We start from the raw sequence: 24,748 nt of genomic DNA, 5'->3' as shown, positions 1-24,748 counted from the left end.
ACGCCCTCCTCTCCCTGTTTCTGCGTGTACCTGGAATCTTGGTACATAAGAAGACGCCCGGTGTCACTTCATGGCTGAACGAGTCCCACGTTTGCCGCCACTCGAAGCCGCGTTCTCTCTGGCGCCGTTTGAGATCTGCCTGGCTCCATTTGGATACACAGACGCTCGGGGGGAACTTGGTCCGGGCGAGGAAATCCCCAGGGCCCCTCCGTCAACTCCCGGGTGCAGAGCGCGGGTGCAGGTCTGCTGGGTAGGGTCTGCAGCGGTGCCAGCCGAGTCGTCCTCCTCCCCGCCTTTGTTCTCTCTCATTGCGAATTCACGTAGTGGGGGCTCCTGGCAGGTCTGCGCACGCCGTGCTCGACGGACTCCTAGAGGTCTTTGCCTTGGTGGAAATTTCCAGTAAGTGGTGTGGCTCCTGTGCTGGAGTCGTTCACACAGGCTGCAGGCATGACCGGGCAGCACGAACAGAACGGTCGTCCCGAGAAGAACAGGTCAGAATGGGTCAGCACATGCAGAAACGCTCCGTGGCGGTGCAGGGAGCCGCGTGCAGGGAGACCGCCGAGGCGAGTGTCCGGACCGAGAAGTATCCTCCGCCCCAGGCGGCGGCCACACCGGACGCACCTGCAGCAGCTCCTGAGGCCGGAGGAGCTCTTGCGGGCTGTACGGGACCATCCGTCAAGGACGCCGTGTCTCGGGGGCAGCCGGGGCTCCCCCCGCCCGAGCAGTGCTTTTCCGCAGTCGGAAGTGACCCTGGACCCGGGACTGTGCAGGGGGTGCTGACCGGCCACGTGCTGCTGAGAAGTTCCACAGAACAACCAGTCTGGTTCTAAGCACTCGGAATTCGGCCTCCCGAGGCTCGCATGTGAATTTGTGTAAAACCACCCGCAGGTGAGCCCGGAGCCCGGCGGCCCCGCCCCGCTCCCTCGGCCCCCGCTGCCTCTGCACGTGGTGGGCTCCGAGACCCCCGGTTGGGTGGGCACAGCGTGGGGCGGGCGGGCGGGCGGGAGGACCGTCCCAACGGAAGCTTCCACATGGCAAACGTCGTAGAGCAAGTCGGCGCCGGCTCCTAAACGGTTTTCCATTCCCGTAAGCTATCGTCCGGGGAATCCGAGGAAAACGTTGGTCAGAACCCGACTCCCGAGGTCACGATTGAGGAGACTCCTTGGCTCTGTGGGGTGGGGCCACACGGCTGCCGCCGGGACTCAGCGTGGCCTCCCCACCGCGAGCCAGCTCAGGGTCTGGGCTCCTGGGGCAAAGCAAGCCAGTGGGTGTGGAGCCCACGCGTTCAGTATAGATGCTGGCTTGATGGGGTCTTCTGGTCCTCACTTTTCCATGTGCTTGTGCAGATGGTGGTGGGCTGGAGCGAGAGGGAGAGAGGAGAGGGAGACGTCAGACACGCGCACACAGGCAGGCACACACACATGCACACACACATGCACGTGCACATGGTTGCACACAACTCAAAACTAATGAACGTGAGCCCAGTGCAGTTGGCAGCTGCTGACTGTGGTTTATTTGGTTGGAAGCAGTGCGTTCGAAGTGACAATAGGGTTGGAAAAGCAGGGGAACGAAAAAACCTGGTGAGACAGCTTTACTGGGTACTTTCCCAATTGCGTGAATAATTTATGCTTATCGTAAAAATGCAAACGTCACAGAATGGTGAGGGGACCGCCCGGCGATCACCCCGTCAGCGTTCTGGTGACCGCACTGTCACGTATCTTTCAGCGGACGCACGTGTGCACAATCACATGTGAATGAAGTTGTAGGAATTATGTCACGCACTCCGGGGTTTTGTTTTGTTCTTTTCACCATGATTTAAGTTGTGGCTTTTGTTGCTGTTCCCGCCTCACCGTCCCCTCCACCCGCAACGCCCGCCACAGTCCCCTCTCATACCCAGGGCACCCGTGGTAACAGTCTGGTGTCTGTCCTTCATAGATTTCCTCGCGCTCATATACAAACGCGAACACTTTCTAGGGTGTTTCTTGATGCTGGTTTTGCGTTTTCCTGCGTTTTGCTTTTCTCACAGAGCAGCGCCAGGAGGCCCCTCCGGGTCGGGATCGCCGGTAACTCCGACCCAAGGAACCGCCGAGCCGCTGCCCGTTCTGCCCTCCTCCTACGATGGGCACTTATTTACCTTGTCTCCGGTGTTTTGCCCATTTTTCGCTCAGACGTCTCTTCTTACACACCGGTGCCTTTATTTCGATGAGCCGGATCCCCAGAAGGGGGGTTGCGGGACGCAGGCATGTATTTTCACCAACGATAGGTATCGTCTAAAGGCCGAATCGGTTCATGTTTTCACCGGCATCCGGTGGCGTTCCTTTGCCCCTGCCTCCCCAACAGCAGTTTACTTAGCGCAGTTAAGTTTCTCTTGCGATCCGTAGGTATGAAGTAATATCTCGTTGTTAGCTAGGTTTGCGCTCTCAGCCTATCAGTGAGGTCGAGCAACGTTCGTGCGATTGCTGATCCCTGGGCTGTTCTTGCGAAGCAGGAGTGTTGTGGCCTGGAGGTCTGACCTGTAATTTCTGGGTTTGGGGAGTAGCAGATACCTGGCCCGTGACCTTCCCCGGACCTCCTTTCCCAGTCTGCTGCCGAAGGCCAGAGGCTTGAGCAGACGGGGTCTGTACTCATGCAGACCGGCAAGTCTGGGGACAGCTTTGGTACAGACTGGACGTCGGGCGGCGGGAGGTGGTGTGGCTCCAGGCCCCGAGGGCTGCTGGCCGGCTGTGCACAAGCCCCAGCAGGCTTGATAACTTAGCAGGGAGGTTGGCCCTTCGCGGTCAGCGGGGCTCTGGCCCGTTGTCTGGTGCGGGAGGAGAAGGGTGTGGGAGGCACGGGCCCAGGGCCCGGGGGTGACGGTAGACGAGGGCTGAGCAGTGTTGCCTGACAGCTACTTCTGCTCACAGCGAGCAGGTCTTCTACGGGGCAGGGGAGCTGAGGAGGGATCCTGGTCACACAAACCACGTCGATGCAGAGGGAGCAGGACAGAGGGCTCCCCACGGGGGATCCTCTCAGGACTTCCAGAATCCAAACCCAGGGAAGAAGGATGAGCCCGGCCTGCGCCTGCTGGTGGGGTCGGGACACTGATGTCCCGTCCCTGCTGGGGGCTGCAGGACTCCTGGGCCGCCGTCCTCCCAGGCCCACTGGGCAGGGCCTCCCGGGTCTACCCCTGCGGGGCCGACGGGGCAGAGGCGGTGCGCAAGGGGCGGAGGCGGGACTCGCCAGAGATTTCCTCACTCTTGCGGGGGGGAAGGCTGGCTCTCGTGAAGGGAAGCCTTCCGTGTCAGCAGCCGGGCCATCAGCCACGCGTTGGCCGCTGAAAGAATTACCGATCAGGTCACCATTCGCGCCTCAAGCACCGTGTGGTCAGTTGCGTCTCAAACGGAGGAGCCTCACCAGTAAACAGCTTGTACTTGATTAGCCATTTCCAGGGCATTCTGTGGTTTTCTTCCTGACGTTGGTGGGCCTGCCGTTCTCAGGTCAGTATTTTATGTGAGGAGCAGGTGGAGTGTAGGTGTTCCTACATCTTTACAGGTCACGTGTACACACGTCTCATTGGGGGCCCCTGTCGCGATCCCCCTGTATCCTCCCCTTCGGACGGGAGGCCACATGAGCCCCATGTGAACTCTCGGGTACTGTTGCTTTTTGCTGTGCACGAGGGTGGCCTCCCGCGGGCCTTGTGTCCAGCTTGAATAGAGGAAGGCAGCTGTGTGCCGGCCCCTCTTCCGTTTTTAACCTAAGCTCAAAGGCTGAGCTCCTTTTGGATAATCTCGATGCCTGCCTCCTTGCTCTGCAGTTTGTTGTTGTTGTTTTTATTTTTATTTTTTCAGTTTTCATTATCATTTCTTCATTTACTCTTTAAGTAGGCTTTGTGCCCGGCGTGGAGCCCAATGCAGGGCTTGAACTCATGACTCTGAGATCAAGACCTGAGCCAAGACCAAGGCTCGGACACTTAACCGACCGAGCCACCCAGGCGCCCCTGTTGTTGTTTTTATGTGTGTTTTTTTTTTTTTTTAATGTTTGTGTATTTTTGAGAGAGAGAGTAGGGGAGGGGCAGAGAGAGGGGGACAGAGGATCTGAAGTGGGCTCTATGCTGTCAGCACAGAGCCCAGTGTGGGGCTCGAACCCATGAACCGTGAGCTCATGACCTGAGTGGAAGTCAGACATTCAACCGACTGAACCACCCAGGCGTCCCTGTTGTTGTTGTTTAATGTTTTTATTTTTGAGAGAGAGAGAGAGAGATACAGAGTTTGAAGAGGGAGGGGGCAGAGAGAAAGGGAGACACAGAATCCGAAGCAGGCTCCAGGCTCTGAGCTGTCAGCACAGAGCCCGATGCGGGGCTCGAATCCATGAACCGCAAGATCGTGAGCTGAAGTCGGATGCACAACCGACTGAGCCGCCCAGACGCCCTTCAGAGAGATTATCTAAATGTAAAAATCTTCCCGTAAGGAGGGTAACTATCAACCGTTTGCCATGTGGGCAGTGAAACTTACCAAACACCCTTTCTCCTCCTCCTCTTCCTCCTCTTCCTCCTCCTTCTTTTTTTTATGTGTGTGTTTATTTTTGAGAGAGAGAGAGAGAGCATGAGCAGGGGAGGGGCAGAAAGTGAGGGAGACACAGAATCTGAAGCAGGCTGTCAGCACAGAGCTGACAGTACAGAGCCCGACACGGGGCTCGAACCCACAAACCATGAGATCGTGACCTGAGCCATAGTCGGATGCTGAACCGACTGAGCCCCCCAGGCGCCCTTTGTGGTTTCAAATAAAGAGCACAGGTTTCTTCTTTTCCTCCTTGGTCATAAGCGAGGAGTGACCTGAATAAACACTGATTTCAACCATTGTCTAGAGCCTCATTCTAAACCCAGACTCAGCCGACGTCCTACAATATTTAATTGTATATATCCAATAATTCCAGCTATTTAGGGACACGCTTTATAAATAATTCAGCCTGGAGAATTCACTGGGCAGCCGACTTGTTCACAGCAGCACGCCTGAGATTTAAACAAACAAACAGAACCGTCTGCTGAGCAACTACAGAGCGGCCAGTCACCAGCAGTACTCGCTTTGGAAGCTTTTGGCTAAAATAATCCCATCCTCCACGGAACAGGACGCGGAGGCTGTGATCAGTCGTGTGTTCACGTGCTGGAAGGTATCCAGAGTTACTCGGTTTTTAGGAAAGGCAAGTTGGCCTGCCCTTCAGGGCTCTGGGCTCCTGCCTCAATTAGGGCCCCAGAAAAAGACAGAAAATTACCTCGGAGTGGGGTGATTGAGGAGAGCTCATTTACAGAGCGGGGCAGGGTTCACACAGCAGGTGTGGCCCAGACGTGGGGAACGGCTGCCACCCCAGGTCTGAAGGGGCGAGGGGAGTGGGCCCTCACTCATGAGAGTTGTGGGGTGTCCCCGACAGGAGGAACAGAGACCCCAAGCCACTGTACTGCAGGAAGGGAACAGGGAGTAGGAACCCCCCCCCCCCCCAGGACCCTGCCACCTCCCACGGGCGCCTCCTGCCGGAAGGGAACAGGAAATAGGAACCCCCCCTCCCAGACCCTGCCACCTCCCACAGGCGCCTCCTACTGGCCTAAGGTGAGAGAAGCCAGCAGGTGAGGAGGGCTGGGAGGTGCACTCTGGAGAGCAGGTGGAGGAGGGCAGAGAGGCATCTGGAGACTCCGCTTTGGGTGGAAAGAGAATGGGTCAGGGCGGGAGAGAGAAGCCTGTTCGACCCCTCCGTTCTCCCAAGTCGCTGTCAGTGTGTGGGGCCACACAGGTCACCTGCAGGCAGATCTCTGCTGGGGACCCCGACCTCTTCCCCTTTGGCCCTGGTTGTGCCAGCACCCGCCTGGGAGGTGGGGGGGGGGGAGGGTTATTTGAAGCACGTGGACACCCAGGCCGCATTGTCTTGCCTCCCCCATAAATGCTCCCGCTGTGCCACACGGCTGTGCTGTTCGCAACTGTCACTGACGCCCGCGGTAAAAAGTCCGGTGCCTGTGGCTGTCGTGCGTGTCCTCCGCTGTCATTAAAGTACGTGTGGGAAGCTGAGGTACAGGTGTCCGGCGTTGTGGGGTCCCAGGGTCTTCGTGCGTCTGTATGTGTTTCCCCCTCTCAGCTTTTACGTTCTATTCAGGTTTGAAGTCGTTTCTGGACCTGACTTTCATTCTCAATTATTTTTCACTCTCTTATATAGTTCTGATGAGCCACCTGACATAATTATTTTTTAAGGTGGCGTGTCCTTACACAGTTCTGACTGTGGGAGGATCACTGGGTCATCGGTGGGTCTGCACAGAGGCTCTGAATCCCGGGCCCCGTCTCCTGGGGGACGGACAGGGGACGGTCCCCAGCGGACAGCCCTCCCGGACATAGGATTTCCCCTGTGCTCCAGTTTGGGTGCAGAGGAAACTTGTCCTCCAGCATGCACATACCCACCTGGGGAGATGGTGCGGGGTAGCGGGGCATCCCCTCATTTGTCTGCAAGAACGGGGTGGGTGGGTGCAATGTGCTAATGAAGTATTTATGAAGGTATTTTGGGAGGTGTAAAAACCCCTCACGTTTGTTCCTGCACCGATTCGCCAGTTATTGCAAACACGAGGCCAAGGATACAAAGCTGGGTAAACCCATTCGTTCGTTCTCTCCGTGGGCACCTACCAAGCACCTGCTGTGCGCCTGGCCCCGATCTGGGTGTGGGGCATCCAGCCGTATGAGGAAAAGCTTCATTTCTTCCCCCCGTTGGGTGTCCTCCTGCTCATACAGAACACTTCACTCCGGTCACCTGACGGGAGGGGGTTTCCCTGCACTGAGCAGTTCTCTGTGACATGGGCTGCGTGTCCTACAACTTAACTCGGTCCTGACCCTGTTTACCTGGAGACAGCGCGGACCCCGCTGGTTACAGGCTCAGTCCCACGAGACTGCCCCCCACGCCAGATGCCAACGGCAGGTAGTAACTCCCCAGGTGACCCACGACCTCTGCCCAACTTGGCTACAAGCCGGAGGTTTGTTGGGCACCTCTTGAATCTGACTGATCTGCTACAACAGCTCACGGAGCTCAGGGAGATGCTCGGCTACATTTCCCAGTTCATTAAAGGAGGCGATAAAGGGTACAGGTGAGCACCCAGGTGCAGAGACACACAGGGCGAGGTCTGGGGGCTCCTGGCCACGGGTGCTTCCGTCCCTGTGATGCTGGGGTGCGTCATCCTCTCGGTGTGGATGTGCTCCCCAACCTGGAAGCTTCCGGAACCCTATGCTGCCGGGGTTTTATGGAGGCTCCCCACAGAGACACGGCCAACTACTCACTCCCACCCTAATCCCTTTCTGGAGGGTGCGGTGGGGTTGACAATGCCGAGCTCCTAATCGTGGCTGGGTCCGTCTGGCAACCGGCCCCCATCCAGAAGACCACCCAGAACAAAAAGATGCACCGTTAGACCCAAGATGCTCACAGCTCTTACCACTAAGGAAACGAGGATTTTAGAAGCCCCGTGCTGCCGACCGGGGCACAGGCCAGTGTCTGCATCTTCTCTTGTCTCACAGCAGCAAGGAACGAAGCCTTGTCCCCTCTCAGCGCACCGGGTCCCGTAGTCCTGAGGCACCCGTACCCCAGCGGGACTCTGTACCTGTGTCCTCCGTGTTCTTCGCATACGTGGCCTGTGCCGGGACTCACTTTTCAGATCAAAGCTATGTTTTTGAATTAGGGTTTATACATGTAGGCGACTAGGTTAAAGACGTTTGTATTTGCAGAGGTTTTATTTATTCACTTATTTATTATTATTATTTTTTAAGTTCACTTATTTATTTTTAAGAGACAGAGAGAGCAAGTAGGGGAGGGGCAGAGAAAGAGGGGAGAGAATCCCAAGCAGGCTCTGCACCATGAGCACAGAGCCTGACGCAGGGCTCGAACCCATAATCCATGAGATCACGACCTGAGCCGAAACCGACCAAGCCACCCGAGCACCCCTGCGTGTGCTGTGGGGGCAGGGTGACCTGCAGGGGTTTAAAGGTCCCTGCAGGGGTGACCTTTGCGAAGGTTTAAAATAGTATCTCCATGAAATGGCATCCGTAGGTAGGAGTCGGAGACTGAGTGTCAACCTGTGACTTGGGTCTGTAGTTCCCCAAGAGGCTGGTATGTGGGCTTTTATCGTGTGAGGGTTGCTGCAGGCGGCTTGGCATGATCACATCCTCCGAGATGCTTCTAGAGCTGGATGGAGGGTCGTTCTCAACGGCCCTGGCGATGCTCTCCGGTTTTGACTTAGCAGATCCAGGGCAGGGCCCATGCCACCTTGTGGTTTGACAACTTCCCCAAGAAATCTGAAGTGCTTACCGTCCAGAAATGGTGTTTAGCGATGGCGATGTAAGCCAGTGGGCTAATTTTGCACATGAGGAAACTGAGGCACAGGGGGCAATGGCGCACGGTCAAGAGCAAAGCCAGGACCCAGACTCAAGTTCCTGACTGGCACACAATGCCCTTTCCGTGAGTGCAGGCACCGCACTGTTTGTGAGCATACAGGTGGTGAGGAGCACGAGGCGGGCTGGTGACGCGCACTTGCCGTGAGATCGCCCATCCACCTGGTCCCTGCTCCGGGAACCCGTGGCCTGGGCATCCTTCTGTGGGGCCCCCACGGCTCAGGGACTCCCTGCTCATAATGAGGGCCTGCTGCCACTCCTGGGATGTGATGAGCCCCCTGCGTGTGCTGTGGGGGCAGGGTGACCTGCAGGTCCTTTTCTCTTTTCTGGTCGTTAGGGTCCCCATCCCTAAACGGATCACACACAGTTCCCAAGTTACATTAGGGCAGGCTCCTTCCTAAAATGAGCTCACTGACAGATACCAAATTTCACGAGGGATCTACGGGGGCCGTGACTCCGTCCTGCCGGTCTAGCCGAGCCCGCTGGCCAGGCCCAGCACTGCCCAGAGCCTGCGACAGCCCCAGCTACTGGAGGTTTGGGTGGTTAATTTTACATCAGCTTGATGGGGCCGTGGTGCCCAGATATGTGGTCAGCATTTTTCTGAGTGTTCCTGTGAGGGTGTTTGTGGATGAGATTAACATTTGAATCAGGGACTTTGAGGGGCTTCCATAGGGAAGATGGTCGAGTAGGATGGGCTCATCTCGTCCCACGGATGCAACGAGCCAACTCGCATCAGCGTAAATGACCCAAAGACCGGCCGGACAGACTCTCCACAGCTAAATAGAGATAAAAGGCCACAGTGAAGGGTGTAGGAAGGGCAGAGATGTAGTTGGGAACCAAACCAACTGAGACTGTCCAAGGAGGGAGGGACCCGAGGCGTGGAGAGGGAAGAGGAGCAGACCCCACCCCAGGCACGGGGACCCTCACGGGGAAGACAAATCCCCGTGGTATTTGGCTTTGAAAACCAGAGGGGCCTAACTTCGCCATTCTTAACAATCAGTGAGGCTTAACACCTGGAGCCTTAAAAGTCATTAGTTCGGCTCTGGGAGAGCCAGGAGGGCGGGAGGAAACGGAGTCCCTGTCCTTAAAGAGACCGAACAGCAAACAGCCCCACAGAGCTTCAGTGTAGAAGCAGCAGTTTGAAAAACTCCTGTGGAACAGGGGAGGGAGGTTGATTTACCAATCTGAGAATGGGTGCTGGAAGGGCAGGGGTCTTCGGGAGGCTTCTCCAAGAACAAAAGAGCTGGCAGGTGCCGTTTCTCTCTCCCGCCTGCAGCCTGGACACAGGACACCTGTGGGAACCAGGCCACCCCCAACACCCCACCCAGCTTGCTTGCGGCAGAACCTGCCCCTTTTGCTCCAGCCTCGGCAGGAGTTTTCCTGGGTGGCTGCATTGTCCCTCCCACAGTGGACCAGCACAGGCCTTGCTGGCACCTTGTGCCCTGCCCCTGCATTCTCCTGTGGACCTTCCCTGCTCCAATACACCTCTGTGGGGTCCATCCAGAGCAGTGCCCGAAGCCTGGCAGAGTGCAAGCAGCCCAGACAGGGGCCAGCACAATTCCAAAGTGAGTCCTGCCCTGGGGAGAGGGGAAGATAACCATACACACCAGTCTGACTGTGGCCCCAGCAGTGGGCTGGGGACAGACATCAGGTCTGACTGTAGCCTGCCCATCAATAAAAGATTCTGGGAAAATGCCCTGCAATTTGGAGCTACCACATCTCTGGCAAACTCCTGGTCTGATCCAACTCAAGCCCAGGGAGACCCCAGACTGACCCACTAACGACACCTGACCCTGACACTAACAGAGACCAGACCCTGCCCACAACAGGCAAAGAGAGCCACTGCAGATGACTGGACGGAAGGCAAACAGAGCTCAGCCACAACAGGGCACATGCATCATACACAGGAGACACCCCTGAAGAGCCACATTCTGGTGAACAGGGGACACTGCGCCACGGGACACTACTGGACCTCTTCTTCATAAGGCCATAACTTTCAAGGGCAGGAGATGCTGCCAACAGAGAAACAGACACAGAGGGTTAGACAAAATAAGGAGACGGAGGAATATGTCCCAAATGAAAGAATAGAACAAGATCACAGCAGGAGACCTGAATGAAATGAAGATAAATAATATGCCTGTTAGAGAATTTAAAGTAATGGTTATAAAGATGACCAGTGGACTTGAGAAAGGAGTGGAGGACTTCAGTGAGACCCTCAACAAAGAGAGAACATAAAAAAGAACCAATCAGTGGTGAAGAACACAATAACCGAAATTAGAAATGCAGGAGGGAATAAATAGTAGACTGGAGGAAGCAGAAGAATGGATCAGTGACCTGGAGGACAGAGCAATGGAAAGCAATCAAGCTGAAGAGGAGAGAGAAAAGAAATTATGCAAAATGAGAATACATATAGGGAGCTCAGCAAAACTATCAAGTATAACAATCGCATTATAGGAGTCCCAGAAGGAGAAGAGAGAGAAAAGGGGACAGAACATTTATTTGAAGAAATAATAGGTGAAAACTTCCTGAATCTGAGGAAGGAAACGGAAATCCAGACCCAGGAGACACGGAGAGACCCCAACAAAATCACCCAAGGAGGTCCACACCAAGGCACATAAGGAATTTAAATGGCAAGAAGCATGGATCAAGAGAGAGTTTTAAAAACAGCCAGAGGAAAGAAAACAGTTACATACAAGGGAAACCCCATAAGGCTATCGTCTGATTTTTCAGCAGCAACTTTGTATGCCAGAGGGAGGGGCATGATATATTCAAAGTGCTAAAAGGGAAATTCCTGCAACCAAGAACACTCTATCCAGCAAGGCTGTCATTCACAACAGAGGAAGTGATAAAGAGGTTTCCAGACAAACCAAAGGTAAAGGAATTCATCACCACTGAAATAGCCCTGCAATAAATGTTAAAGGGACTCTTTGAGTGGAAAGGAAAGACTCTAGGTAGGAGTTAGAGCAGGAGGAAGCATAAAGCAGTATAAATAAGTATATCTATAAAAATCAGTCAAGGGATTCACAAAATAAAAGGATGTGAAGTCCGACACCATATACCTAAAGTGTGGGTGGGGGGCAGGTGGGGAAAAGGAGTAAAGAGTGAGTTCAAACGTAAACTATTGTCAGCGTAATATAGACTGCCAGATGCATAACATGTTATATACAAAGCTAAGCCACAAATCACAAACTGGTAATGCATATGCAAAAAATAAGGAGAAAGGAATCCAAGAATGTAACTAAAGAAAGCCAGCAAGCCATGAGAGAAGAGAGCAAAAGAAGAAAGGAACAGAGAAGAACTACAAAAACAACCAATAAAGCAAACGGTGATAGGTACATACCTATCCGTGATTACTTTGAATGTAAATGGACAAAACATTCCAATCAAAAGACATAGGTTCATGGAGTGGATGAAAAAAAACCCAGACCCATCTATATGCTGCCTACAGGAGACTCATTTCAGATCTAAAGACACGTGCAGATTGAAAGTGAGGGGATGGAGAACCATCTATCATGCAGATGGATGTCAAAAGAAAGCTGGAGTAGCAATATGTGTATTGGACAAAATAGATTTTAAAACAAAGACTGTAATGAGAGACAAAGAAGGACACTATATAATCGTAAAGGTAACAAACAAAAAGATTTAACAATTGTAAATATTTATTCACCCAACATGGAAACACCCAAACACATAAAGCAGCTAATGACAATAAAGGAAGTAATTGATAATAACACAACAATACTGGGGGATTTTAACACCCCACTTACTTAAATAGATAGATTGAAAATCAACAAGGAAACAGTGGCTTTGAATGACTCATTGGACCAGATGGATCTAACAGATATATTCAGAACATTCCATCCTAAAACAGCAGAAAGCACACTTTCAAATGCACATGGAACATTCTCCAGAATAGATCACGTATTAGGCCACAAAAGAAGTCCCAACAAATTGAAAAAGACCAAAGTCATACCATGCACCTTTTCTTTTTCTTTTTCTTTTTAAATATTTATTTATTTTTGAGAGAGTGCACATGAGTGGGGGAGGAGCAGAGAGAGAGGAAGACAGAGGCTTGGAAGCAGGCACCACAGAGCCCAACCCGGGGCTCAAACTCATCAACTGTGAGATCATGACCTGAGCCAAAATCAGATGTTTGACTGAGCCACCCAGGCGCCCCTCCATGCATCTTTTCTGACCACAACTCTATGCAACCACAAGAAGAAAAATCTGAAAAGAACACAAATATATGGAGGTTAAATACATGCTATTAAACAATGAATGGGTCAACCAGGAAATTGAAGAGGCAATTAAAAAATACATGGAGACAAATGAAAAGTGAAAACACAATGATCCAAAATCTTTGGGATGCAGCAAAAGTGGTTCTAGGAGGGAAGTTTATAGCTATACAGGCCTACCTCAAAGAGCAAGAATAATCTCAAATAAACAATCTAATCTGACATGTAAAGGAGCTAAAGTAAAACAAAACCCAACACCAGTAGAGTGAAGGAAATAATAAAAATCAGATCAGAAATAAACAAAACAGAAGTGAAAGAAAGAAAGAAAGAAAGAAAGAAAGAAAGAAAGAAAGAAAGAAAGAACAGATCAATGAAACCAGGAGCTGGTTCTTTGAAAAGATCAACAAAATTGATAAGCCTTTAGCCAGACTCACAAAAAAAGGAGGGGTGACTCAAAATCAGAAATAAACACCACAGAAATACAAAGGATTATAAGAGAATATTATGAAAAAATTATGTGCCAACAAATTGGACAACCTAGAAGAAATGGATACATTCCTAGAAACATACGCCCTCCCAAAACTGAACCAGGAAGAAATAGAAAATTTGAGCAGACTGGATGCCAGCAATGAAATTGAATCAGTAAAAAAAAAAAAAACAAAAAAAAAACCAAAAACAAACTCCCAGCAAACAAAAGTCCAGGACCAGATGCCTTCATAGGGAAATTCTACCAAACACTTAAGAGTTGATACCTATTCTTCTCAAACTATTCAAAAGAATAGAAGAGGAAGAAAAGCTTCCAAATTCATTCTATGAAGCTAGCATTACCCTGATACCAAAAAGATAAAGACATCACAAAACAAAAAAAGAGAGAGAGAAAAGAGAACTACAGGCCAATATTCCTGTTGAACACAGGTGCAAAAATTCTCAAGAAAATATTAGCAAATGGAATCCAGCAATATATTTAAAAAATTATTCACCATGATCAAGTGGGATTCATTCCTGGGATGCAAGGAAGGTTCAATGCTTGCAAATCAGTCAACATGATACATCACATCAACAAGAGAAAGGATAAAAACCGTAATGATCCTTTCAGTAGATGCAGGAAAAGCATTTGACAAAGTATAACATTCATTCATGATAAAAACCGTCAACAAAGTAGGTTTAGAGGGAACATACCTCACATAAGGGCCACATATGAAACACCCACGGTAAACATCATTTCTAATGGGGAAAACAGAACTTTTCTCCTAAGGTCAGGAACAAGACAAGGATGTCCACTTTCACCACTTTTATTTTTAATTTTTTTTTTCAATTTTTATTTATTTTTGAGAGAGAGAGCATGAGTGGGAGAGGGGCAGAGAGAGAGGGAGACACAAAATCTGAAGCAGGCTCCAGGCTCTGAGCTGTCAGCACAGAGCCTGATGTGGGGCTCAAACTCATGAACTGCAAGATCAAAACCTTAGCCAAAGTCAGACACTTAACCAACTAAGCCACCCAGGCACCCCTCCACTCTCACCACTTTTATTCAACAAGGTACTAGAAGAACTAGACACAGCAATCAGATAAGAAAAAGGAATAAAAGGCATCCAAATTGGTAAGTAAGAAGTAAAACTTTCACTACTTGCAGATGACATGATACTATATATATAAAACCCTAAAGACTCCACCAAAAAGTTACTAGAACTGATAAATGAATTCAGTAACGTCACCAAAAATTGCACCAAAAATAACAAAATACCTAGGAATAAACCTAACCAAAAAGATGAAAGACCTGTACTCTGAAAACTGTAAAACACTGAGGAAAGAAAGTGAAGATGACACAAAGAAATAGAGAAACATTCCATGCTTCTTGGTTGGAAGAACAAGTATTGTTAAAATTTCTGTACTTCCCGAAGCAATCCACACTTTAAATGCAATCCCTATCAAAATACCTACAGTATTTTTCACAGAACTAGAAAACACAATCCTAAAATTTGTATGGAACCACAAAAGGTCCTGAGTACCCAAAGCAATCTTGAAAAAGAAGAGCAAAGCTTCTTTGTGAGGCATCACAATAACAGATTTCAAGTTATAGAACAAAGCTGTAGTAATTAAAATACTATGGGACTGGCACGGAAATAGACACATAGGTCAATATAAAAGTATATGGAGCCCAGAAGTAAATACACGATGATATGGTCAATTGACCTTCAAGAATGAGGCAAGAATATACAATGGGGGAAAGACAGTCTCTTCAAGAAATGATGCTAGTAAAACTGGGCAGCTACATGCAAAAGAATGAACCTTGACCACTTTCTCACACCACATACAAAACTAAACTCAAGTTGGATTGAAGACAGGGCTGCCTGGGTGGCTCAGTCGGTTAAGCGTCTGACTTCGGCCCAAGTCATGATCTCACAGTTTGTGAGTTTGAGCCCCGCGTCGGGCTCTGTGCTAACAGCTTGGAGCCTGGAGCCTGCTTCAGATTCTGTGTCTCCCTCTCTCTCTGCTCCTCCCCAGCTCATGCTCGCACTCTGTCTCTGTCGAAAATAAATAAACTTAAAAAGAAATAAAAAAAAAATTGGATTGAAGACAAATGTGAGACCTGAAACCGTAGAAATCCTAGAAGAGAGCACAGTCTCTCTGACATCAGCCATAGCCAGTTTTCTAGATATGTCTCCTAAGGGAAATAAATGCAAAAAAAAAAAAAAATGTGATTATATCAAAATGCTTCTGCACAGTGAAGGAACAATTAACTAAAAGGGAACCTATGGAATGAGAGAAGATATTTGCACATGATGTAAAGGGCTAGTATCCAAAATATATGAAGAACTTACACAACTCAACATCCGATTAAAAAATAAATAATCCGATTAAAAAATGGAAGACATAGTCCAAAGAAGACATCCAGATGGTAAACAGACACATGAAAAGATGCTCAACATCACTGATCATCAGAGAAATACAAATCAAAACCACAACGAGAGATCACCTCACACCAGTCAGAATGGCCAGAATCAACAACACAGGAAACAACAGGTGCTGGGGAGGATGTGGAGAAAAGGGACCCCTCGTGCACTGTTGGCGGGAATGCAAACTGGTACAGCCACTGTGGGAAACAGTGTGGGGGGTTCCTCAGGAAATTAAAATTACCATATGATCAATAATTCCTCTGCTGAGTATTTACCCAAAGAATATGAAAACACCGACTCGAAAGCATACATGCACCCCTGTGTTTACAGCAGCATTATTTACAATCGCCAAGCTGTGGAAGCAGCCCGAGAGTCCATGGACTGATGATGAAAAAGAACGGAATATTAGCCATAAAAAGGAATGAAATCTTGCCATTTGCGATAACGTGGATTGCTCGTAGAGGGTACAATGTTAAGTGAAATAAGTCCGAGAAAGACAAAGACCGTACGATCTCACCCATATGAGGAATTTAAGAAACAAAACAAAGAAACAGACTAACCAAGAAACAGACTCTCAACTCTGGAGAGCAAGCTGATGGTCCCCAGAGCGGAGGGTGGGGGAGTGATGGGTGAACTAGGTGAAAGGGATTAAGACTACACTTCTCATGATGAGCACTGAGTCCTGCACAGAAGTGTTCGACATAACACTGTACGTTAACTGTACTGGATTTTAAAAAGATAACTAAAAAATAAAATGGAAACGAATCAGTGACTTTGAGCACAAGCAGATTGTCCTTCCTAATGTGGGTGGGCCTCATCTAATCAGCCAAAGCCCCAAATAGAAGAGAAGACTGGCCTCCCGCGAGCCAGAGGGAATTCTGCAGCAGGTGGCTTTCAGACTGCTCCTGCAGCATCGACCTCGCCTGTGTCTCCGGGCTGCCGGCCCGCCCCGCAGGTTTGGGACTTGCCAGCCTTTGGAACTGCATGAGCCAGTTCTCTCCAGAACGCTGACTGATACGGAGGTGAAATCGGGGTGAGGTTAGGGGGAGACTCAGACGCCCTGTGCCGGTCTGAAATAGTTTTCTTTTCTAAGCTCTTGGCCGGGTAGGGTTAAGGAATTTCCTCGATTGGGAGTCCTTAGAAGACAGGGCTGTCGGTGCTAAGCCCGTTGTGTCCTGCCCAGTATGGCACCCTGTACCGGTGGGGGTATAGTAAACATTTCTCACTCCCCCAGGAAGAGCGGTGAGGCTGTGTGGCCCCGTGCAAACAGCACAAGGAGGAGCATCGGAGGGACGGTTTTAGTCCCCCTTCTGCTGGGTGACCTCGGGCATTCCTGATGACCCATCATTCTCCTCGATTGTTCACTGGGAAAGCGGACGGCACCCCACTTTGGGATGTTATGGAAAACGAACACAAAATAAAACACGTGAAAATACTTAGGGAAGTTTAAAGCACCCGTGACCTGTGGGCCTTGCACGGTTTTAGGAAAGGAGGTGGGCAGTAAATTGCGTGTCAGAGACCCTGGGTCTCTGCATGCGGCGCGGTGACAGGAGCTGAGGCAGGACCCGAAGGAGCGGCTGGTGTCCGTGAGTGTGGAGCTTTCTTCCGAGGGGCTGAGAGGTGGCTTAGCAAACCCTGGCCTGGAGCGGGTTAGGATCAGGGAACAGAGATGTTAGGACTCATGGCCGCACCAGGGTCAGACATAGAACCGGGACCAAATGTCACGCCACACATGGGTCCCCAGCAGTAAACTTGTTCCCATCAGCCGTCCCTCTCCCGTCCCAGAGCGGGCTTGGGCTGCGTGTTGTGTGGGAATGGTGTGATAGGGAATAGGGAAAAGATATGGTGAGGTCATAAAAACCCCGTTCTTTCTAAATTACAAGTGCCTTACTATTTTTTTAATATTTATTTATTTTGGGGAGAGCGCGAGCGGGGGAGAGGGGCAGAGAGAGAGGGACAGAGGATCTGAAGCGGACTCTGCACTGACAGGCCGTCAGCGCGGAGCCTGATGTGGGGCTCGAACTCAAGAACTGTGAGATCATGACCTGAGCCGAAGTCGGACGCTGAACTGAGCCACCCAGGCGCCCCTACAAGTGCATCCTGAGTGTGGCTTTGGAGGACTTACGGGAAGGCTCGGGGTGCAGTTAAAGCCTGCTTCCCCGGGGGCGGGGGTATTTATTTTGGTCCAGAAATGCTCCTGTTTGTCACCAGAGCCACGTCTTCCCGCAGATGTCTCGGGTCCCAGCAGTGGCAATTTCAGACACTCTGTGAATGGAGTGTATTGGTTTTCCCATGACTGCCTTCACAGGCCACCACTGACTAGGTGGCTTGAAATCACAGGTGTTTTTCCCTCCCACGTCTGTAGGCCGAAGTCCGCAGTCGAGACTGCTCTCTCGGGGGGCTCCGGGGAGGCTCCTGGCTTGCGGTGGCTGCTGACGATCCGTGGTTCTCCTGGTTTGTAGCCACAGCACTGCAGTCTCCCGTGTCCTTTTCTCTACGGGGACGCTGTCACTGGATTTCGGGTCTGTAGTGTCATTTTGAGTGATTATATCTGCAGAGACCCTACTTCCAAATAGGGTCACGTTCTGAGGTTCCGGGAGGATGAGAACCCGGGGACGTTATTCGGCCCACGACACGGAGAAACAAGGAGAGGGGTTGGCCCCACTGGACTCCGTGTGGGAGTCTGAGCACAGACCCGGGTGAGGGAGCCGTGCCTCTCCAGGTGGGCCCGGAGGCAGAGATTCCGGGCTCGGGCCACGAGCCCCCCCATTAGAAAACGACGGACTGCTTTTCCCAACGCCCAGCTGCCACCTGGCTTCCCCGGTCCGATGTGCCAGGATGCCCCTCCTTCTGTCCCCCACTCTCTGGGCACTGATTTTCCGCTGGGTGAACTCGCGGCCTCGCTGAAAGACCTGATCTGCTCGCCAGCACCTCCCCGGCGTGTGCGGTCGGCGCTGGGGTCACCAGCACCGGTGTGTCGCCGATGGTCACTCGGTCACGTCCAGGCGGTTGGTTCCCTTTGTCAGATTGCGAGCAGCCGATGTGCTCAGCTCTGCAAGCCCCCCGGAGGCCACAGCGCCCGGGACCACAGAGGCCTAGCTGGTGGAGCATGGCCACGGGAGCCCTGCACGGGTGGGGTTCTGGCCGGTCCCTGCTCCCGGCCTCATCTCCCGTGGTGTCTCCATCGGGGGGCTTCGGCCTCTGTGGCCCTTCTGCATCTCCCTCCTTCAGACCTTGCTTCCCCTTCGGGGCCTCTGCAGCCTAACTTCCTTCTGGAACTTTCCATGTCTGGCTCCTGGTCATTCAGGTCTCTCAGGTGAGGGGGCACCTCCCCAGAGACCTCTCAGACCTCCCCCCAATTCTGTTTCTTCATATCACCCCCACCCAGTCCCTGTGGTAAACTCTGTGACGACAGGGCCGTGTCTTCCCGCTCACCGTTGTGTCCCGAAGCTACGAACAGGGCGGGGAGTCTTCCGGTGTCTTTAGTAACTCCGCACTTTCTTTCTGCCCTTTCGATCCCAGAGAAGCGACACTGTGTTGCAAGGCACACAGCTGATCCTGGATTCCGGACCTGGGGCACGGTGCTCGCTGTCCGAGCCCGGAGACCCCGTCATCCGAGCACGGTGCCTGGGGCTCGGCTCCCCGAACCGGATGCCAGGCAGGCGCCCCACCCAGTGTGCCCAGTGCTCGAGCAGTAAGATCACGCGATGCAGACTCGAGATCGTGAGGGCTCACCCAGCGAGGAGCTTGCGGAAGCCAGAGGGCACTGCCGGGAGAGAACATTCCAGAGAAAAGAGGCGTCTCCTAAATGCTCAGCCCTCGGTGGGGCAGCCCTGGGGACTCATTACCTATAGCGGGTTGAGATTTCAGCCACTTCTCACCCTTCCAGGAAGGGTTTGCCGCAGTGCAGCGCTATTATTTTTAGCAAAATAACTGTTTTAGACAAGCAAGGTGATTTTTAATCCCCTGATTATAAATGCTGTTGGCCTAAAGAAGGAGAGCTCCTTGAGATACAACTCCCTGCTTCTTGAGGTGGGTCCAGGCTGCCTGAGAGTCTGCTGATGTTGCTGTGGGGAGGGGGCATCGCTAGCCCTGGTGGGGCCCCTCGTGGGGACTCCATTTGGCCAGTGAGTCGTTGCTCTGTGACCCTGTGGCGGTTGGGGCCGGGGAGAGGCTGGAGAGTCTGGGGCAGGACCTCTGTGATGAGTTAGCTTCGGCTTAGTGGTGGCACAGACAGGGCTCAAGTTCACAGACACAGCTTCACACATGGGGGCTCCCGGGGGTCTCTGTCGGTCAAGCGTCCGACTCTTGATCTTGGCTCAGGTCATGATCTCGTGGTTCGTGAAATGAAGCCCCGTGTAGGGCTCTGTGCTGACGGTGTGGAGCCTGCTTGAGGGTCTCTCTGTCCCTCTCTCTCTCTGCCCTTCTCCTGCTTGTGCACGCTCTCTCTCTCCTCTCTCAAAATAAACAGACTTTAAAAAAAAAAGTGTTGCTGGCTCATATAAAAGGGGGGAACCTTGAAAAGTACTTTGACGTGGGGCTTCTGGATGGCTTAGTTGGTTAAGCGTCCGACTTCAGCTCAGGTCATGACCTCGCAGTTCGTGAGATCAAGCCCCACGTCAGGCTCTGTGCTGTCAGCACAGAGACCTCTCTGGATCCTCTGTCCACATCTCTTTGCCCCTCCCCTGCTAGTGTGCTCACTCTGTCTTGCTCCTCTCTCAAAATAAATAAATAAATTTGAAAAAAGAAACAGCTTCCCACTGAGTTCTTCTTCCTTCCTGACTTCTTTGCAGACCCCCCTGGCCTGGCCCTGCCTCTCCTGACCCGCCAGCTCCGTGCACCTGAGGCCCTGGCCTCTGACCTCCTCTAGGGCTAGTTTGTGAGTGAGTTTAGCTTTGAGAGGACGGTTCTGTCGTCTGTCCTCACCAGGCTGCGTATGAGGCCTGTGGGCCTTATTTGTCTACCAGTCACAAGGATGAGGCCTTATGCAGCACCTGGCCTGTTCCTAATTGGGGGACTTTTAAGCGGATGCAGAAGATGACACAGGAGCCCAGTCAGCCCCAGGCGTCTGTCGCCAGCTCTGACCGCCGCCGACTCCAGCCAGCCTCCTGTCCTTGACCTCCCCGGCCCCGTATCATTTGCAGCAGATCTACAGGGAGCCTGTGGCCTGGTGCATTGGCTCACGCTTGCACTAACATCTCGATTCTGCGTATTCGTTTCAGATAATTGCCTTCGATGAGTTAAGGACAGATTTTAAGAGCCCCATAGACCAGTGCAACCCTGTTCACGCGGTAAGTGGTGGGAGCTGGTGGCGGGCAGGGGGGTGGAGGGCAGGGGCGTGGTGGAGGGCAGGGTGATGGGGGGGCCGGGGGGCAGAGGGCAGGGGGGTGGTGGGTAGGGTGGCAGAGGGCAGGGGGGCAGTGGGCAGGGTGGCGGACGGCAGGGTGGTGACGGGCCTGTGGAGGAGGGAGGTTCTGATACGGGTGGGGCGGGTGAAGGACATACCAGCCCTGAGTGCCTGGCTCCGGGCTGTTGAGGACACATCTCGCGCCCGAGGTCGGACGTCTCCACTTAACTCACAAGTATGAGCACCCCAGTCACCCAGGTGGGGGGGGGGGGTCTGCCGTGCTGAGGCCTCGTGCTGTCTTGTGGTTATTCGTCCTTGAACCAGCATGTTGTGGGGGACGGGAGCCTCCTTAGTGGTCGTTCGTGCTCGGCACTGGCCAGCGTCTCAGTGGGACACGTGCAGAGTGGGTGTTCGGGGCCCCTGACCCCACACCGCCGCCCAGGAGATGCCCACCTTGAGAGGTTCCGTGGGCCCAGGCCGACTCGCTTTCCGCTGGGGAACCCGACGCGGTCTGGTCGTCGGTGCGGTGACAGCCCCTCTGCCCCAGGTCGCTGCTCCGGGTCCTACCACTCCCTCTCAGTTGTCAGCTGCTCCCATATGGAGGTGGGCGTGGAGAGCGGCCTTGGTGCAGGAGAGGGATAGGGGCGCTCGTAGGGAAGGGGTGGGTGGGGTCTCTGCTTCTCTGGTCAGTGCAGCCTACTTCCCGGAGCCGGGGACCGGCCACGCACGCGGACAGGGCCTTGTCCACACTCATTCCAGACCAGCACTGCTGGGCTCAGAGGATGGGGTGCACGCGGGTCACTCAGGGGGCATCTCTCCATCGGAACTCACGGGGCCCAAGCACCGATGAAGGTCCTCCCAGGCCCTTCCAGCATGGAAGCAAGTGTTGGTTTGAGTAGCTCTGTTGATACTTGTTTTAAAAAATTTTTTAGTGTTTATTTTTGAGAGTGGGAGGGGGACAGAGAGACAGAGAATGTAAGCAGGAGAGGGGCAGAGAGAGAGGGAGACACAGAACCTGAAGCAGGCTCCAGGCTCCGGGCTGTCAGGACAGAGCCCGACGTGGGGCTCGATCACGCAAACCACGAGATCATGACCTGAGCTGAACTCAGGAGTCACATGCTCAACTGACTGAGCCACTCAGGCGCCCTGATGATAGTTTTATTTAGAGGCTGTAGACTGACCAGCAGGATTTACTAGTGTGACGCTGTCTTAACCTGGAAGGCTCGCGGCATCACTCTCTAGTGACAGGGACACAGGGGTCCGTTCTTGGAGAAAGTTAAGCTCCCTGGAGGAACCACAAGACCAGGGGACTAGGCTTCAGGGTCGCCTCCGTGAAGTGCAGGGTTTTTACTGGAGTCGCCGGGTTTTGGTAGTCTTTTCCGCCTGCGGGAACCTCGTGTGTGTAACGTAGGATCCTCTCCCACGCTGGCATCATTTACCGCGAGTACAGACCCACGCAGGGGCCCACGGCTCGCAGGCGGCGAGGTCAGGATTCGAGGTGTGCCGTCTGTGTTCTGACCTCCTCCTCTATGTTGTCTCTTTCGGAGATCTGATTTCCTAAAGCCTGATTTCAGAATCCCTTTGGCACCCATGCTTTGGTTCCATGGCGTAGAGCCAAACCCTTTCAAAGTCAACTGTGGGAAGCAGAATTTTGTTACAAGTTGAAAGACTCCCTCAGAGGCGCTTGGAAACTCCTTAGTTTTATGAAACTTGCGTTAAAATCCATCTGGTTTCCATCGGCCAGTGTTCCCCCCACCCCGGCTAACCTGGCTCCACAGGGCCTGAAAGGCCTCATTTCTTTCTGGATGTTTCGTTTGTTTGGCAGTGGCTCGTCTGCACCCGCCAAGGGCACAGAGCTGCTCAGCTCGAGAGGGCGCGTCCCGGGGGGTCAGCTGCCTGCGCTGCGTCCTCCTAGCTGTCCGGGCTCAAATCAGGACGCAGCTCACTTAGAACACCCAGGGCTTTCTGAAATGACCCCAGGGTCACGCGAGTGCAGAAATGTGTCCTCCACTCAGCTCCGTCCTGCAAATCCAACCCACAGACAAACGTCACGGAGCAGGCAGTTTTCTTAGTTCAGATGGGACGGAGGAAACAGGACTCACACGGGGGCCGAGGCGGCCTCTGCTGAGGGTCGGAGCAAGAACGGAGCCTGCATACAGTAGGAGCTCAACTGTTGTTGATGAAAGTGAATCCTGCAGGGTGAGGTGAGCCTGGAGGCTGGGTCTCAGCTCTTTACTCCTGTCATTAGAGCCACGCTTCCAACAGGTTGTGATGTAATTAAGGAGCCTGGACCCTGCTGGCCAAACGTGTAGACAGACTGAAGGCCCAGGGAAAGGAGTCTTGTCTGGGATTTTGAAAGTTTATTTATTTTGAGAAAGAGGGAGCGAGCATGGGAAGGACATGGGGGAGGAGCAGAGAGAAAGAGAGAGCGAGCGCGTGAGCGAGCATGAGTGGGGCAGGGGCAGAGAGCGAGGGAGACACAGAATCGGAAGCAGGCTTCAGGCTCTGAGCTGTCAGCACAGAGCCCGACTCGGGGCTCAAACTCACGAACTATGAGATCATGCCCTGAGCCGAACTCGGATGCTCAACCAACTGAGCCCCCCAGGCGTCCCTCTTATCTGGGATTTAAAAAAAAAAATCTGTTAAAACCCTACATGGAAGAATATTAGGCACATTTTCTTGGTTCTTAGGATTTACTCCCTGGCAGGAAGTTAAGCGCTTTAGATGCCTCCTTAAACTGTGTTGGAGCGACCTCGGCCTCCGTGGAGGCAGCTCAGCCTCAGGAGGCTCGGAACAGTTGCCCCCCTGGGCGGTGACGCCAGCCCCGGGGGGACTCAGCTTATAAGCAGTTGCTCTAGGAAGATCCCCTAAAGCACAGACTTGCTGGGCCCTCGGGGCAGACCCCCTTCCAGGAGGAGGAAGGGGCCCCCGTGTTACTCTAGCATCTCATTTAGCCCTTCCCTTCCTTTTCCCAGTGGGGCCTTCACTGTCGCCACGGAGTGAGGGAGCTGTTGTCCCCTGAGGACCAGCCCGTGTGTCCCACGGCACCCTCTCTGTGCCTGGTTCTGCACACCTTTCCTTATTCTCCACGTAGGCAGCCTCGAAGCCCAGCTGCATGGGGGTTTGTGTGGGCGCACACGTGCGTGTGTGGGCGCGCACACGCATGGTCTGCCTTCCTTGCCACGTGGGCGCTAATCTGTCCTGATGTGGGCTCTTAAAGGGCGCCCAGGAATCACTGTATGAGTCAGTTAGGGAAATAGAAGTGTCCCAGCCACCTGTCTCCTCCAGATCCGCGAGAAATTTCATTACCGTCACATCCACGGCCACCACATTGCCTCGGTAACAGAGCGCCGGCGGATGCCGCAGCCGTGCTCACAGTGGCTCCAGAAAACAAGAAAGTCATTGCGGGAAAGGGGAGGCAACACACGGTGTGTGACGTGACCGTCATCACCTGCCCAGCCATTAGGCACCTGTCCCCAGCAGTGAGCCAGGCTCCAGACAGGGACCTCGACATTTGCAGAAGTCTTAGTCTGGGGGCATAGTGGGATGATGACTTCCCCTAAATATACTCACTTTAGACAAATAAAACCAATGGTGGGGATCCACCCTACCTTGGACACAAATCAGGACACCCGTGCTCCAGGGACCCAAGTGGGCCCAAGCGGTCTTCCCAGGAGGGCTGATTGTGGGCGCCAGGAAGGATGTCCCTGGTACTTGTCTTATAACCACAAGTTTGTGCCTTTTCACCCCTCCCCCACTCCCTGTCTCTGATGACCACACTTCTGATCTCCTTTTCTAGGAGTTTGCTTTGTTGTTGTACGTTTGTAGATTCCACAAACATAAGTGAGATCGCACGGGATTTGTCTTTCTCTGTCTGGCTTACCTCAC

General features: G+C 52.7%; 1 protein-coding gene across 11 annotated transcripts in view; it reads left to right on the top strand.

Annotated features, from left to right (window-relative positions):
* Positions 1–24,748, top strand: part of CNIH3 (cornichon family AMPA receptor auxiliary protein 3) — a 247,843-nt gene that overhangs the window by 135,315 nt on the left and 87,780 nt on the right. For 10 of the 11 annotated variants that reach the window (XR_015246051.1, XM_086693937.1, XM_086693935.1 and 7 more), the window contains one exon: positions 20,736–20,804. The exons of the other annotated variant lie outside the window; for it this stretch is intronic. Coding sequence is in view for 6 of the 10 variants with exons in the window: in XM_086693937.1 (XP_086550063.1) it covers positions 20,736–20,804 (69 nt within the window). In the remaining 4 variants the exon portion in view is untranslated. The remainder of the gene's footprint in view (positions 1–20,735; positions 20,805–24,748) is intronic. 11 annotated transcript variants of the gene reach the window in all.

The sequence above is a fragment of the Puma concolor genome, chromosome E4 (assembly GCF_028749965.1).
Source record: "Puma concolor isolate L17-30 chromosome E4, mPumCon1.1.hap2, whole genome shotgun sequence".
Taxonomy (NCBI): Eukaryota; Metazoa; Chordata; class Mammalia; order Carnivora; family Felidae; genus Puma; species Puma concolor.
Note: the sequence above shows the minus strand (reverse complement) of the source record. Positions and strands in the feature narration are given on the sequence as shown.